This window comes from Penicillium malachiteum (assembly GCF_028827825.1).
Source record: "Penicillium malachiteum strain IBT 17515 chromosome Unknown utg000004l:1.0-4883003.0:1.0-4884900.0, whole genome shotgun sequence".
Classification (NCBI taxonomy): domain Eukaryota; kingdom Fungi; phylum Ascomycota; class Eurotiomycetes; order Eurotiales; family Aspergillaceae; genus Penicillium; species Penicillium malachiteum.
Window position 1 is genome coordinate 1,011,828 of NW_026643097.1, and position 17,593 is coordinate 1,029,420.

Below are 17,593 nucleotides of genomic sequence, written 5' to 3' on the forward strand. Positions count from 1 at the left end.
CAATGGGGAATAATGGAGTTTGATGGAGTTTGATGGAGAATTAATCGTCAGTTTTATCCTGAAGTGGATAATTAGGGAGATCCATTATGGTTCCCAGAAGGGGTTGACCCCGGAATTTATTTCCATAAAGAACGATAGGCTATGGTTGAACCAATTCGGCGTTTGAAATCAACATTTGAACGAATTTTAGCTTCGATCGGCGAATATGCACTTCCGGTATTAATAATTGGTTGATCTGAACACTGTTCTAATCTTCGTTCCAAGGTACTTATGTACTTAGTGCAAGATACCTCCAGTCTCCCCTTCACTTTACTTCAATCTTCAAAAGTGAATAATACATATAGTATTTTTTTGGCCAAAAATCTAATAATATAAATACAATGCGTATCCATTACGGAGCCCCTCTAACCGGCGGCAAATATGATCTGCATTCCATTCCACCGGCTCCAAGAGCATGGCTCAATATCCCAAAAAAGGTTAGCCGTCATCTGGCATTCCTATCGTGAAGAAAATCATCTGCATCCCCCATGCGTGGCAGGCGGGAGAAGAGGGTTCGTCGCTTACACTGACATATTTCGGATACCATTGGGATTGGTGTAAAGCCCATTAGGCTGCAGACTGTCCAAAAAAATTGGTCAATCTCCACCAAGCGAAGTTATTGACCCCACTGTGGCTGGTTTTTCCACTCAGAACTCCAATCTATGTATCTATGTATCTATGTATCTAATGTATGTATACGGGATCCATGTATGGGGGGGGGGGGAGGGCACTTACTAGTAGTATGGATGAGGGGGGCCACCTGGGTAGAGGGGCATCATAATAGTTTAACGCTTTCTGTCACGTTGCAGCGCCATTGTTTTTTGGTGCACGTTCGACGTGTCCATGTCCTTAAAAATCAAGTTCTAACGGGGCTGACTTCTTTAACAACGGTTGGCCGGAGCCTTTACCCGCACGGCCCGGACGAATGGGACATGACAGCCAAGGCGGGCCAACAACTTGAAATTCGCCACCGCTGGCGCAATGGGCGTCGTTGGTTCTGTGCCCTTCGTGAGGTAACTGTCACAATGCGATACGAGATATATGCGAGACCCTGCTAACACCTAGGTATATGTACGAGGCACGCTGTACTTGAATGACAAATCACTTACTGCCAGCTGGCTGAGAAGATTGATACTGGATTCCACACCATCGGGCACAAGGTAATAATAATTTTGATGGTCTATAATCACAAGTTTCTAATTTGTTCATTCTACTAGTTGGAATACAAGTAATTTTCATTGGAATCATTGAAAAGATACGAAGCTCCGATCATTTCGATATGTCTTGTTGGTACCACGTACTACACCGTGAAATATCCACATCTAAAATCTACAAGCCAAGAATCCCCAACGAGATCGCGGCTCTCAGATACCCCGATATGAAATTATGAAACAAAGAAAATGATCAATAATCAGGAAGCTCCGCTAAAACGGCCTACCCAAGGAAAATGAAAGTGGATCGACTACAGGGGTCCTGAGTGGTCTCGGCGAACAATTCCGCAGCTTCATTATCCCAGCTCTTTCCCACTCACTGCAGCTTTCGCATCCATGACTCACTCAGCGCACTATCCAACCCTCAACCTTGGAAGTATGACATAGGAGGGGGGGTTTCTGAAAGTTTAAATTACATACAAGGTGCCCAACCCACTTGTCCCATAGGGGGTATCAACCGGAGGGGGAGGGTGCGCCACAATTCACGTTGACGCTTGCTGATCCTCAGGATACTTGTTCCGAGATCGAATCAATTAATCAGGACTAGCCGAGCAGATTCCTCAGCCGAGTCGCTAGCTCTCATTCGAGCGTTTTCTCGTTTGGGCGAAATGCAACCCGGCCCAACAACCGGGTCACCAAGATACACTAAACTCGGATCGGTCCCTGCTACTGTGCCGGAATGGAGAAGCTTTCTCTGTCAATCTCCGCTAATACCCATTCTATGGGTGATGATCTCTGTGGAATGCCCCTTTTGTACTCACACTCCTCCGTACTATGCCGCTGCTTTGATTAACGGCACACTAGTTTCTTGTCTACCAAGGTGAAATTAAGGAAACTAATATCGATGATTTTCAAGGTATATGTAAGGAGCTTTCAAAGTCGGTTACTTGGCAATACCATCCACACAGGGTAATGCTGCTGCTGCTCTTCTCCTTGGCTGGTCCTACTGCTAGTATCCCCATACTTATCCATGGACAGAGATGAAGAGCCCACATAGTTCAATGCTAGATATTCCCTCAAGGGTTGTAGGTCAATTTGAACAAATGCATGTGCAAGATGCATAGATTCTTTTTATAAACTGATACTAGTACATACATACGAGTACGAAGTCTCTACGAGTACTAGTACGTAGGGTAATGTCACGCTGAGCCCTCATTACTACCAGTCTGTTTAGCAGATATAGCTAGGTACATTATCAGAGTATATAATGCGTTGTTCTAGGAACATTTTGAACTTAGTACATCATCCAGCCTGAGATTCTAGTATGTGTGTGTGATAAAGCCCCTCTCTAGTCCCGAGTCAATTCCCTACCAGGAACATGGACACCTGATGGCTGAAAATCAATTCAATGGCGAGTGCCAGTTTGCATCATCATCATGATCCACAACTTCACGTATATGGAGCAGCACGAGAAAATATATATTATTCCAAGGTTTCAATTGTAATCTCTCTTAAAAGAAAATAAGAGAAAAAGAGTAGGTAACAGTCCAAACTTCTCTGACAGAGTTCAGACTGATACTTCAGGAAAAGAAAAAATAAGATCAAAAAGAAATGCCCTCATCCAGACTCGAACTGGAGGCCTGCGGATATCGATCCTGTTACCAGGAACTTCATATATAAGATATGAGACCGCCGTCATAACCACCTAGACCATAAGGGCTGATTGTTGAATAGCAGCTCCAAATTAGGATACAACAACCAATTAAGCTCGATAGACTTAAAAATGTCAAAAGTGACCTCGGAACACTATTCCTAACTTGCGAGAATAGTTTCAATTGGTCATTTTTAATGGATACTTTGTAGGGCGCTTTGTCCGCATCAGATAAGCGCCCGGCCGATTCTCAGGCTTAGTCATCGAACGCTGGAGCTTCTAAGGTTTAACCTCACTTGGATCTATTCAAACATTGAAAGTATACATCTATTTTCTGTAAGACAACTGAGAGATAAATTTTGCTGCTGCGGTGGCGAAATTCGTTGGAAAGCACCCAGGTGCCATCTACGGTACTCGTCCACTGGTAGTTCTCCGTACCGCTGTCCCTGCTTGAAGCACTTCAAGTTGATACTACTAGAGTCCAACAGCCATAGTATTCAACTTGAACCTTGAGCCTGGAATTTCGAATGCTTGAGTTTCAATAGACGTGTTTCCTATATTTTTCTAATAATCTAAGACAAAAGGAATTCATGATCTTTCTAATTTAGAATAGTCCCTCACACATTCGTATTGTGGTGCGTATTTGATAAGTAACGAATTTTCCCACTATTTGCTAATAGTGCCTACCTAGATAGTTCTTCATCTAGATTGCAATCCCAATCTTGGAAGCTTTATCTTTTCCGTCCACGTCATAATTCACTAGATGAATAGTCCGAATATCTCTCATCTGATATCGAATTTCCTTTCTCTCTTTGGATGAATCAAATGTCATCAGTGGCGTTGTAGGGCTGCCATCAGGTTACCCGGGTGTGAATAAATGGGGCCAGAAGAATCGGGATTTGATCCACAATCCGGTATTTCAAGATGTAATAAATATGTACAGAAGTATCTATATGAGAGGATGGAGACCCGAGAATACCATACTACGCAATGAAATTGCCTTCATTACTCATTGGTCCCATGGTACTCAACATTAACGTATGCGAACTTCAAGTTAACCAAATTGTAGGTATCGATTCGAAGCTGCGTCATACATACTAGACTGGGCAAGGCGCCAAAAATTGAAAAGAAGCCTTGCAAAGTTCCCCCAGTTTCTAGTTCCACTTCCATACAGTAGTCAGAACTTGAAAGTGAAAGCGAATGCAAGCCACAAGAGGGGCACTTCTCGGCGATGAAAAGAAATTTACTCTATATGCCCCTCCTCCTTGCCTACGTAGCAGTATCCACTTCGAATATTACTCTGAAATCCATAGGATGCAAAGTGGAGTGACTAGTAAACATGCCTGCCACCTGGACAGCATGTAGCGTACATATGGAGTATACTACGCTGGTCATAATACGGATAAACCAGTACTAGCACTTCATTAGAATTAGATGCAGTAGACATATTCCAAGGATTTATGGGATCAATAGATCCGGTTAACCGAGAGAAGAAGCGGTCAATTGAGATGGTACTTTTGGTTAGACAAGGCGGTTTTTGAGTGTGGGCTTAAAAACCCAAGTTATGGAAATATTATCCAGACGCTCCGCGCATTAACCTTAGGGTTCAATTTGGGATACACCTGCTACACCAGGATAAAAAAAGTCTTATTAGGGCTGATCATTCTCATATATATGGAGACAACCTTTGGGTTTACTATAGTATGTAGAGTATAATGCAGTCTACAAGAGGTTCGCATTCGATTGAGGGGCAAGAAAGTGGCTTCGAAACGAGGTGCAGCTATTATGCCGTCATTTCTCGCGTGTCTCGGCATATGATTGGACCGAGCCGCATATACGTATTTTGTCATGAAGATATTCGAGTTCAGTATCGTGTGAATCTTCATCTGCATCTCAGATGTATGCATGCGCACGAGAAAGTCAATCAACCGATCATAACGCAGAAGCTAGCTCGGGGTCTGCTTAGGAAGATTAAGTTTACGTCAATGGCTACGGAGTAACTCAAAAAAGAAAAAGAAAGTCATACCCATATTGTGTATTGTGCATGGATGGAAATGAGAGTGTGGGACAAAAAAAAACTCGGAAATATTAACGTCGAGTTCCTCATACGCCAGTTCGGATCGAGTCTCTACCTGGGTTACTAGTATGATACCTGATATGTACTCTATCCTAGTTGGGATTATTCAAGAGAAATCACTAGCTACGGTTCTCGAAACGCCCATGTCATTTTCCCCCTGCGTATCGATGAACATCAGAATGTCGACGCCACGTCGGTCCCAGTTCCCAAAACGAGTAAATCAAACTAAAGAAACATTTGATTTCAACCCTTGCCCCGGGTGACAGCTAACCCTTTGGGTCTGACAACAGCCACATGTCTGTGGACCCGCCCTCTAGTGTACTGCACTAGTCTACCCGGTTCATCGCCGAATAGGCGGGTCAATTGGTGGTGTTTTCCCAAGGATCCGAGGGATTGGAACAGGGGAGGAATTCCCATCTGTTCATTTGCCCATCGGGATTAACAGACAGATGCATACATGTATATTCTCATCCTAGACAAATTTTCAGTTTCATACATCATGTAACTACTTTCTCACACGTGCAGTGGCCCCTCACCGTTCGTAAAGTGGAACAATTCTTAGTGGAAGCACAGAATTGCATAAGATCAACGAGGGGCCATGGAGCTAAGCCACGCCGGGATTTGAACCTATGTAGGTTCGGAGACCACTGTGTCGGGTTATGGATCATCAATACAAGATCATTTGGTGAGTTGGCACGGGAAAAAGTGATAAGCAACTAGAAGTTTCTTTGAGCTAATCTTATAAAGTAAAACGAAACAGCTGTAGATTTGAAAAGGGTATTGAACATAAAGGGATAACAGGACGGATTGCAATAATCAGAGATGTGCAATATGTACTAGTGGCAGAATAAGAGATTGGAGGGGGAAAATGGAAGCCGTACAAGGTTGACAGAAAAGTCGCAATAGCAAAGGCCGTCTCTCATGTCTCGCAGAATTTGAAATCAAGCGAGGATCCATAGAAATCAATGCACCATAAGATGCAGAGATGCCCAATATACAGTCCCATTCTCTTTGAAAGTGGAGACAGTTAATTTAGTAGATCGGACGGCCCTCATCCCAACGGCGGGCTTGTCTAGGACTAGTAGCCAGGTCGTCCTTGCCGCCGTTATCAGCCACGTGATCATCGGCGTTCCGGCTGAGCGGAGAAGACAGGGATACTCGACCACTTCGTCGACGAGCACTGTCTTCGATTTCGCCGCTGTTGCCGCCGCTAGGACCAACGCTTCCGATACCGCCAACCCACTCCCAGCTGCGGGCGACATCACCACTGCGGCCTTCACGAATAGCGGAACGTACATTAGCGTTGCCTTCGACAATTCGGCCGACTCGACGCCACAATTCTTCGCGCCGCTTGCCCTGTAGCTCGAATCGAAGGACGTCATCGCGCAGCTGCCCTATGGAGATGTAAGGCTCTCCGGCTTTGTTACCGGCATGGAGAGCAGCTTGTGTGGCCAAACGGTCCAAAGTAATAGCAACTAGTTCAGGCACACGCGCAATATCTGATCGCCGGGCGAGAACCCGAGCGCGAGCATATATGAGACCACCAATGCTTAGAATTAGAAGTGAAAGAGGGAGTCTATACGCGAGGAGAGCGAGTCGAACGTAGCGGCGGGCCGCGCATGTGAAGGGGAGTCGTGCTGTGGATGTTGATGTGAGGATGAGGACGGCGGAAGGTCTGTGATGACGATGTCGCCTCTGTTAGTTCCGGTACACAATGTCAGAACCAAGACCTTCAATATGAAATAGGTTTCGGGATATGAAAATCCGGAACGATTATCGTAGACAAATAAAAAGTGACAAGAATATGCCCTCCATCAGGGAAAAGAGTGAAGACTTACTGCTTGGTGTTGGTCACAACTTCATCTTTACCAATGATTTCTCCAATAGCTCCTTTCCAGAGGTCATCGAACTCCATATCACTAAGACCCTTGCGGCGCTTCTTTGCAACCTCTTCCTTGAGCTCCGGTTCACTGATCTCAGGAGATGGCTCTTTGCCTTCTTCATTCAATTGACCGCATTCCCACTTGGCTCTGCGATCTCGTAGCTCTTCTACAGCCTTATCTGCGACAGCCTTAACACGACGTGCCTTCTCACTATCGGCTTCACATGTTGGAGGTAGAGGAACAAGCCCATTCAAAGAGAGAGGATGAGACTTGAGAATGAAATCATGTTCACAGCGTGCCTCGAACTCCGGGTAACAAAAAGCATGGGGAGGACATGGCTCACAGCGTGGCTCCAAGACATTGGCCCATTCGGGGACATTAGTCTCAGCCAACGACCAAGTAGGCTTTCCAAGACCACAGTATCCAATTTCAATCTTTTCCTTGCGCCACCAAGCACCGAAGCCACCAAGCACTGCAAGAATCACCAGCCAGGAAGCTACTACGCTTGAAGAGCCTTGCTTGGTAGGGCGTTTTCGGACCTGGGTGAGTGGTGCGTATTGCTGGGTTTCAAGAGCAAGCTGCTCCTCGGGTGTGAACTCTTCTCCGGCGCCAAACTCGCTCTCTTCATCGGATTGCTCTTCAGATTCTTCAGATTCCTCCTTTGTGGGTCTCAATCGGGGTGTAAAGTCGAAAGATTCCCTCGCGGGGGCCATGATGCCATCCTCCTGTTTGATGCTAGCAGGAGTAGCAGACTTCCGTGACCGCAGTCCACTCTTTATCGGACTTTCAGTTGATAGGCGTCCACTGCTCCGACGCTTGCCATCGTGGCTTGATGTCCTGCTTCGTAGGATATCAGACGGGCTGCCACTCTGGAATGGGTTATCGTCTGTAAAGCCGCTATCGTTGTTCGACTCGGTTTTGACGGTAGGTGTAAATTCTTCGGGCTCTGTTGAAGGGAGGACCTCACTACGGCGTAGCTTCCGGGCGGTAGACTTGCGGGGCGAAGCACCAACGGCGGCTACTGGAGTCGCCATCAGGTCATCACCGGTCTCTGTATCGGAAGCACGAGGGTGCTTGCCTACAGAACGCGCTACACTTGCTCTCTTAGTTTTTGCGAGAGGAGTAGACGGAGCGAGGTTCTCGTCTGTATCCGCAGTTGATGCACGAACACTGCGTCGCGACGCGCCTCGTCTTGTGGAACCAACAGTCGACGGTGTTGGGGGAGGAGGCATCGAGTCACGATCATCTCTTTCACTGGCAACCGATGAAGCCCGACTACCCATGTCTGTAATACCCGCACTTGTCCTTCTCACTCGCTCACGATCCCTGAGCAGCTTTCTGGCTCGCGGAAGGACTTCATCCTCTAGGATTTGGATCAGTTGCGCTTTCTTTGCGGAGGCAGGATAGGGCACATCATGATTGACGAGGATTGAGCGTAGGCGAGGAACTGTAAGGGAATTTAGGTCGAAATCCGCCTGCAAGTAGTCTAATTCATCCGCCATGGTGGGTTGGCGCGTGGGGGGAGTGTCGACAAATTTTTTTTTTCTCTTAGCCAATAGGCTCAGGTCGCCAACGCACGAAACAGAGGTCGTGACAGAGAGTAGCGTGGTAAGCTAAGTGAGTTTCAAGGTCACGTTAGGAAGGCCACCGATCGCTCCTTGTTCTGGAATGTTGCCTGAGGATGAACAGGGGAAAAATGGAGCGGATGTTTGTCCAGCTGTCAATTAAGCCCGACTCGGTTGGTCAGGCCCGTAGCCACGGCAACAAGTGGGGTAAATTGAAGAAGTGTGCTGCTAATGCTTCCAGCTGCCCATAAGATAGGTAGTGTCTATCTTCAGTGATACAGGTGTAGATTTGAAGCCTTCTGAAGTGGTTCATGCAGAGAAATTGATAGAAAACGAAGTTACCCAAGGTTGTCGTACGATGACGCACCTACCAAAACAAAGACACGTGACTCGTTTGCCACCACTACTAATAATAAGGGGGCATCATATGTACCTTTAACCAATTCAAGGACATTCATTTATCAGAGGAATTTATCAGAGGGCTATATTTAGTTCTTTATCACCATGATATTAATACCAGGGTTAAATCAACAGCTTCATAGGTAAAGCAGACTCCTGGTCTTCCAACTTCATTGTTTGTGCCACAGTACAATGGAGAGTCGAGACTCAATCCAACCAATCTCCGTCTTACGACTTGGTCATTGGGAAGCTCTTCTTCTACAGCATTTGAAATCTTGAAGGGGTATCTGGCTCCTTGTAATGCGAAAAATCCCACATAGTATACCTAGCCTTAACAAAAATTTGAATGCAAGTGATCGAGGCCTAGACTCGGACCTACTATAGAAACCATAGGTGGATTCCGATACTATAGGATTAAATTAAGAGCTATTATTCTCTGAAAAAATGAATGAAATTGGCGATACAATTGTATGTTTTGAGTTCTCAACACTGCTCAGTCGTAATTCGACTTCCACCCTCGTACTATTTGACTTTGCTGGACAATACCACATGAAGTAAAAAGGACCCCACGAAATGACCTATCATCACCCCGTTGATGAGGAAAAGGATGGTGAAGGTTATAGTCTGAATTTGATATTTGACTGTATTAACGTCAAATACGTTGGCTTCGGCAGCAAGAATGAGACCTTGGCTAAACGACGGAGCATCAAAGTGGTCATGCCAGTAGCTGTGGCATGAATCATCCATGCTGCAAAATCTACCATTATCACCGCTAGCCCTCTCTACAGTTATCAATTCATTACCGAGATGATCAAGAGCACATGCGCAAGTCCAACTCAAACTCTTGTACAATTACTCGGATCCACAGAGCCCACTCCAATCTGGATTATGCCAGTCAAAACCACGAAAGTGTCTCTGTACACTTATGGGCCAACTCCGAGTCCCCAACTTGCCCGATTATGGTTATTTGATATGAACAGCAGCTCCAACTGTATTGGCTCACGACCTCTTCTGGTAAATTTTATTTTGGAAGACAGATCGGGCCCAAGCCCATGTGGCACTTCTGATCTCCAATACATCCGCGTCGAATCGAGATTTTGAAACGGGCCAGAATCGAGCTCGACCACGCTATCCCGGCTCAGACAAAACACATGAAAAAAGGATATTCTGCTGTTCTGATTCATTATTTTGAAGCAGATCATGCGGTGGTACCATGGCATGGAACACATTGTCTCATCATGGGCAGGCTATGCAGATCGAATCAAATGTAGAAGATTTGTTAGAAATGATCCGAAACGAAGCATGATATCACATTCTACTACTTTCTTTACAGGATCTCCGGATTTTTCTAAATTGGAAATCATAATTTGGACCCTGAAACTCGATCTGCAAATGGAATCAGGCAGGAAATCAAGAGGCTGGGCTGGACCCACATATACCCTGCGCCCGCGGTGTATCAACATCCTTTTTTTGGTGGGATTATTATATCATTGGGATCCATAAAAAGTTCAAGTACTTGTGGGGAAAGACTCAGAAGAATAATTGATACATATTTGTTGCATATCTTGTATAATTATTGTTGAATACAAGGCATGGGATGGAATATAAGATGATGTTAGTACCCGAGACCCTTGAATGAGCCCTGGACCCTGGAACTAACGTGGCTGGATCTGCATGCTGATTGGTCTAAATAGAAATTAAGACCCACGGTTGACACGGAGTATTATAATTCGATTGGAGCCGCAGTAAACCTTGAATGGAAACCGCCCAGATGTGCGAAACCGCCAGAAATCAAGGTGGCTGGCACTTTCCCCCTATAAAGATAAATAGAAAAGTGCCTCAACCGGCAAGTACCGAGGACAAAGATCAGACGACTGCCACCGGGTAGATTGTGTTTCTTCTGTTTCTCTTTCTGTTTTATTTACTTTCTGTGCAACTCCCCGCTCTCTGTTCCCCAACCTTTTAACACATCTATCTTCACGTTTACTATCAAGCTTGCATACCACATTCATATCCAAAGCTCTTACCCACCATGCAGTTCACTCTTGGTGTGGTTTTTACCCTGGTCCTGGCCGCTATGGTCTCGGCCCAGACGTACACCAGCTGCAACCCACTTCAGAAAAGTATGTTAACAGACCTCATCCTGATATGCATCGAATTCAAACTTGAAGATACTGATCTATATAATTCACAGGCTGTCCAGCAGACCCCGCGTTTGGCAAGGCCGGCCAAACCTTTGACTTTACCTCGGGCGCATCGTCTGCATTTACTGCAACTGGAAGCGTGACCTTTGATTCTACCAATGGCGCAGCGTTCACAATTGCCAAGCAGGGTGACGGTCCTTTGATTCAGTCTAACTGGTACATCATGTTTGGTAGAGTTGAATACACTATCAAGTCTGCGCCTGGTACTGGTATCGTGAGCAGTGCAGTGCTTCAGTCTGATGATCTTGATGAAATTGATTGGGAGTGGCTTGGGGTTGATAACACCAAGGCCCAGACCAACTACTTTGGCAAAGGAGACACTAGTACCTACAGTCGCGGCGCCTTTAGCGACAATGCTGGGAACCACGAATCATTCCATACTTACTCTGTGGATTGGACTAGCGAGGAGATCGTTTGGGCCATTGATGGCAAGACCGTCCGTGTTCTCACCCCATCTACTGCAGACACAAACCAGTACCCACAGACTCCAATGATGATTAAGGTTGGCGTATGGGCTGGTGGTGATCCAAACAATGCAAAGGGTACCATTCGTAAGTGCACTGGCGACTCTGGGTTCTCCCCATGTGTACTGATTTATACTAACAACATGATATGCAGAATGGGCAGGTGGTGAGACAGATTACAGCAAAGGTCCCTTCGTCATGTACATGAAGTCACTGAGTGTGACCGACTACTCAACCGGAAGCTCCTATACCTACAGCGACAAATCTGGTACCTGGCAATCCATCGTTTCAGATGGAGGCAAGATCAACGGTAACAGTGCCGCGGAGCCCGTATCAACCCAGTCTGCCCCATCCGTCACTGCGACCGTCGACATTCCCATCCCATGGAGTGGAACACACAAGGAAACTTCGTCTTGGGTCACACCCGATGTTTGGCCTTGGGTCTCCACAGATTCCCCATCAGCCACCTCAAATGGTTTCACTACTTCTGGCTGGGAATCTAGCTCTGGCCATGTTCAACCACCCGATGGGGGTTCCCTGAGTGAGCACTCCCCTCAACCCACTCTCCCAAAGGAAAAAACCACTAAGACTGAATCCATGTTGCAGTCTACATTCCTCTTTACGTCAGTAGCATCGGCTTCCTGGTCGGATTCGTTTTTCCCCTCTGGCTATAATACTGCAGCCTGGAAGAAGAACGTCACTCACACTTGGCACAGACCCACGATTCCACACACTGAGAAGTCGGGCCATGAAGGCACAGCGACTGCCGTGAATTCCCCCAGTTCCACTCCCATGCTAGGTGGCGGGGTGAACTCGATCATGGCTCCCGTCTTATTTGGCTGCCTCTGTGTCTTCTTGGGAGGCATATTCGTCTTGCTCTGAGCATGAGCATTTTTTTTCGCATTGACGACCTGTATTATTATGACTCATGATGGGATGAGATCAACGGCGTTAATGACATTTTATCTGACCCCTAAGTTTATGGGTCTATTTTATGCTTGTATTGGGGCGTTTATTGTTTGGGGACTTGAATTCTTTTTGTTTCATTATTACTACGGACCGCGGGGACTCTTTTGGTTTTTTTTCTTTTTTGCCAGTATGGCTTTTCTTTCATGTATCAATGGTTCCCATGGAGATAGTTTTTAATCAAGAAGTCCCACTGAAATGATCTCAATCCTTAGTAGCATGTAGTCCAGGTAGATTCTCTGCCATTTTGATCATCGACTGGCATCGCCTCAATTATTTTAATTTATAAGCTTAAGACTTAAAGCATTTATTACCTATCATGGACACGATAATTTAACTGTTCAGATCTGACAAACAGGCTATCATTGCTTTTTAACATTTGAAGATTAGAAGGGTTGACACAGAGACAGACAGGATTCGAGGCACACATCCAGTCAGAAAGCTCTGAAGAATACATCACATGAGAACTTGAATTTTAGTTCCAGTTTCAATACAATTAACACCCAGATTATTGCTCATTTCTACATAGTAAGTGCTGGCCATATTTTGTCTATGTGGTATCTGCAAGCCAAAACTCTCAAAGGCTCTGCTACGCCCTTCAACGCGAGCGAGCCACCCGGTCCGAATTAAAAACGACAAACAAGATGTGCCTATCAGAGACCAGCAGAAATAAATAGATAAATCAATAATCAGAACACTACAGTTGACCAGACTATTAACATAGCTTAAGAGAGTAGGAATTCCAAACAGTTGGGGTATATCATTAGACTCTTCACCCACCGCCTGAACATGTGAGATAAATCATGTCTTTTGTAGGTAAAAGGGAGCCTCAAAGTACGGTGGGAAGAACACAGAGTATTTCTAACTTGAATATACAGTCACCTCTTTCCGAGTCTTTCGTTCTTTCGTTTCTTCTTCGAGTTACTAGGTACTAGTAGTTTGGACCGTATCCAACATTTGAACCATCTCCAACCAAACATCAGTAATACTTTCAAATGTTCCTATCAAGCATTGGAAACATTGGAAATTGTGTACATATACATGTATAGCCCAGATGAGTAATTTGTTTTCGGGAAATAACCCTAAATAGGAAATTAGAGGACTTTTTAGCTATTCTTCAAATGTTGCCCCCGTGACCATGCAGTTGGCAGCATGGTTATGCGAGATGTGGTCGTGGACTAAATCCTGTCATCCATACAATGTCATAAGAGTAACCATTGCATTCAAGTTGTCAAGAACATCAAGTTTGCCAATAGTATTATAGTATGATGGCTTAGGGATGAAATTTGCTTGAGATGAAAAGTAAATAGTTCTCATTGAATCTCATAATATCATCAAGTATAACTAAGCCCCATTTTTACAGAATATTCCTCTTAGCGAGGAGTCTTGGACTGCTCTGTGAACCATCATGTCCCATAGATCATGTCATTTATCAAACCGGACTTTGGAGGGCCACACTCCTTCTATGCAGAGGCCCAAATAGTCGCTTAATTCCCATCCAAGGAGTGTTGACCGGGCTATCTAATCCAGTATACAGGAAAAAATCATATATCCAGGCACCAAATATACAGCCCAAAAATGGTGCAACCATAGGGACCTGTGAAGAGAGATAAAGTTAGCAAAGCAAACATGGTATTTGATATGAGATGCACATACCCAAAAATAATAATTTCCTGCTTTCCACACCTCTTGTCCGTACCCAAGCATGTAGGATATGAGTCTTGGTCCGAAATCTCGGGCTAGATTAATAGCATATCCAGTCTCCCAGCCGAAACATGCACCGATGCCGAAGATCACGAAGAACAGAGCCAGGGGCATTAAATGTCCCGCGCCGAGGTTGCCATCATCTTTGAGCGCAAATATCATGAACATTAATATTGCACTTGCGATAAATTCTGAGAAGAATTGGCCTGTCTTCGTCATAAAATCTACTGGGTAGGTGCAGAAGATTCCTCCAGTCGCTGTGCTCGAGTATCCTGGTACAGTGCGAATACCTGGACCGCCCTCGAAGACGTCGATCGCGGATTTGTAATTCCCATATACAATTGCAGCACCGCACATGGCACCGAGGATCTGGGAGATAGCATAGACGGGGAATTTGCGCCATGGAAAGCCTCTGAAAACACAGTGTGCGAACGTCACGGCTGGGTTGATGTGAGCACCTGAAGAGCCACTGACGTAGACTCCGAGCATGACGCCCAGACTGATGAAGAGTTGGTGTCAGGATATGAGAATCTTGTCGTAGAGAGACGAAGTGGAAGAACTTGAAGACTCACCCCCCAGCCCCAGGATATTGATTGATAGTCTCCCTTCTGGTCATGACTGAGTAATACCTGTGCGACAACACCGTCACCGAAGAGAATCAGAATCATTGTTCCGAAGAACTCGGAGAATGCATCACGACCGTACGCTCTGAACCTATGCCAAAGAGATGAAGGAGGCGGAACAGAGATCTCAGACTCTGTAGTAATGCCATGAATCATTGATGTCTCCTCTTTACCTCCAATATAGAGAGAGGTACATCCACTATCATGACTTCCAGCAGAACATATCTCTTTATGCGTATTTGACACCGGCTCAAACGTGGCATTCGGCCAAGAACTCATGACAGCTTCAAGTTGACTCGAGTCTTTTGAAAAAGAACTTTGGAATAGTCTTAATATTGCAACAAAGCACAAAGAATCGAACAAGAATCGAACAAGATCAGAAGACAAAAAACGAGTTCGCCACAGCGCGGTCTCTCAGAGATATATCAGCGGCCACCGAACATAGTCGTGTAACGAGTGCAAAGTTTTCGTGGACTTCCAAGGTTTCAAGGTTGTCTTGTCACGAATCGGCTCAATTGGACAGTACAAGACAGTGCCGGGCTCTCGGAAGAAGTGTAGTCCTTATTATTGAAATGTTCGAAGTCCGCGTGAGCATGCAGCGAGAATAGCCTCGCGGTGGCTTAATTGATATCAGCCTGACCCCAAGATGACGGGACATCTTTCCCTTTTTCATTTCTCTTCAGAGAGACTGGTATATTTGGTCAGTGGGTTGTTAGTAGAAAACAAATTGATAGCACACATTCTTTCCCTTGAAATGCGTTTGCCCGCCGTTTGAACGGGTTAGGTAGCCGTGTAGCTGGAAAACGCCGGTCAATTACTGCCAGTGATTACTTTATTTTTTTTTCATCTAATTTATTTTCATTGATTTTCTGGGGTTGGAGTTTACTCCTGTTTCTTTCACTTTTGTATTGGTGACACGGTAAGTTGCCCATTGGCATGTATGCGCTCATCCCACAAGGGGCATGGCACTTACTTATTACGGATGCGACACAGGAAAGCTTCTATGCTTCTGTTACCCATCTTCAATTTAGACCCAATTGTAATTTCTAGAAGTTCGAGCTGTCACACATCTAAGGTTTCTCAATTGGACATAGTTGGGAAGAAGACGGTCTTTATCTTGATAAACAAATACCGGACAAGATTGATCCGAATCGGGAAACAGGGAATTATTCCCGAGTGATATCACGAGAGTTGATGGTAGTATCTGATGCTTGATTTTGAATGATGACACCCATCCCAACCCTTGTGTGACCATATTATGATATTCCGAGGGTTGTAGTATCACTCCGGCCCAGCAGAAGAAATAATAGGTTGATGTAAACAAAAGTGGCATCATGTATAGGGAAACAGTTCATTCAGAAAATAATAGGAGCAAAGAATAGGAGAGAAAAAAAAAATTATACCCCACAAAAGGCCTAGATTGATGATAGCTGCATAAGCACTCACCGACAGAATAAAGGCTGGAATGGTAATAAAAGCACTGGAGAATGCGAGATTCTGATTCTAACTTACGGAGTTTCAATATGGGCTGATTCGGTTAAGGACGATATCTCACGCCCAGCCTGATCAATGCATCGGGGAAGTGTCAAATCCGCGTAAGTACAGAGAGTTTAAGTGAAAAGGTTAGGTAAGATTAACCATTTAGGACGAAATTGATTGTATTTCTCCAATTAGATGTATTTCGTGGCTCCTTTGCATCCATCAGAACTAGGACTGCTTCCCCTAGCTATGGCAATGCGGCCTGGTGCCTAATGATGCCTAAAATAGGAATTTCCTACCCGTGTGCAAATCTGGGGTAATTTCAATATTTGGACAAGGATCAGTGCCAGTGATTCCTAGGATGTGATGGTAAGTCTAGTAATTGGGCTCATTTTAGGGATGATGACTCTAAATCCAAGTCTGGCAGTGCCCAGGCTTTTACGCTATTCGGTAAATTTCCATATATTGGATAAATGGAGTGTTAAAGTCAAGTTCAGAGACTTAGAATACAAATAAGAAGTTGAAGTATGTGGGTTAAAATTAGACCGCCAGATATAAAATTTAGGCAGAAACCATGTGAGTCAGTTCTTGCGGCTGACTTTCTTAAAGAGAAATACAAAACAGTCTCAAGGCGCAGCATTTGATCATGCATTTGTTGCCAAAAGTTTGAGATAGGACATTCTCACCTCTTTTTTCCAACGCAGAAAACCTGTATTCTACCTACGAATCTCCCGGGCGTTCAAGTTGCACCGATCAATCATGTCACTGGAAACGCTAGACACGAATGGCCTTTACATACTCCTCTTCATCAGAGATGACCCACCAAAGCCCGACGAGTTCCACTGGGCCTACTATTTTCATCGTGATGCCAAGCGAGGAGGAACTAAGTACCATGTACGAGGTGTTGGTGGAGGATGGATTACAGGACACGAAGATACTCATGCCGTGATGAAGGAATTTCTTCTAGTGGGACTTTTCAAAATTGCCGATATTTCACCCAAACACCAAGAAAAAATCGATCCAATCATGAGAAGCTTTGATGGCCAGTTGAATAGACCAGAGATCACTTGTCGTGTCTGGCTTCTATGGGTTCTCGCTCTTCTTCAACGCACAGACGACGGAGAGAGAATCGTGAAGTGCGATACGTTGGATGACCTCGAGACAGAGATCAAGGATTGGGGAAACCAGCACGCTATGAGCGCTGCAAATAATGTGCAGCCGAGACCTGTGGGGGCATCTTTGATCTGTGAACTTTAAGATCTCCTATGCGCATGATATTGATATTTCAAGTCCATTGGCGATGGCACGAATCGTGCATTATTGGGTAGAATAATCATGGAGGGAATGAGAGTTGCAACTTACTCTTATGCTAGTTTTATTCCCACGTT

At 45.1% G+C, this 17,593-nt stretch overlaps 4 protein-coding genes across 4 annotated transcripts; 2 read left to right on the forward strand and 2 right to left on the reverse strand.

Annotated features, from left to right (window-relative positions):
- Positions 1–5,950: 5,950 nt before the first annotated feature.
- Positions 5,951–8,303, reverse strand: N7483_008535 (putative sister chromatid separation protein (Src1); the record flags this gene model as incomplete). Its single annotated transcript, XM_057091962.1, has 2 exons — positions 5,951–6,593; positions 6,757–8,303. The coding sequence occupies 2 exons, from the start codon at positions 8,301–8,303 to the stop codon at positions 5,951–5,953; spliced, it is 2,190 nt and encodes a 729-aa protein (XP_056943136.1).
- A 2,494-nt stretch (positions 8,304–10,797) lies between these two features.
- N7483_008536 (glycoside hydrolase family 16 protein) lies at positions 10,798–12,315 on the forward strand (the record flags this gene model as incomplete). Its single annotated transcript, XM_057091963.1, has 3 exons — positions 10,798–10,888; positions 10,960–11,520; positions 11,588–12,315. The coding sequence occupies 3 exons, from the start codon at positions 10,798–10,800 to the stop codon at positions 12,313–12,315; spliced, it is 1,380 nt and encodes a 459-aa protein (XP_056943137.1).
- Positions 12,316–13,831: 1,516 nt separating this feature from the next.
- N7483_008537 (uncharacterized protein) lies at positions 13,832–14,592 on the reverse strand (the record flags this gene model as incomplete). The annotated part of the gene is made up of 2 exons (XM_057091964.1): positions 13,832–13,996; positions 14,056–14,592. 2 exons carry the CDS (start codon positions 14,590–14,592, stop codon positions 13,832–13,834), a joined length of 702 nt encoding a protein of 233 aa, XP_056943138.1.
- A 2,372-nt stretch (positions 14,593–16,964) lies between these two features.
- On the forward strand, positions 16,965–17,462 carry N7483_008538 (uncharacterized protein; the record flags this gene model as incomplete). The annotated part of the gene is made up of 1 exon (XM_057091965.1): positions 16,965–17,462. The coding sequence occupies one exon, from the start codon at positions 16,965–16,967 to the stop codon at positions 17,460–17,462; it is 498 nt and encodes a 165-aa protein (XP_056943139.1).
- Positions 17,463–17,593: the final 131 nt, after the last annotated feature.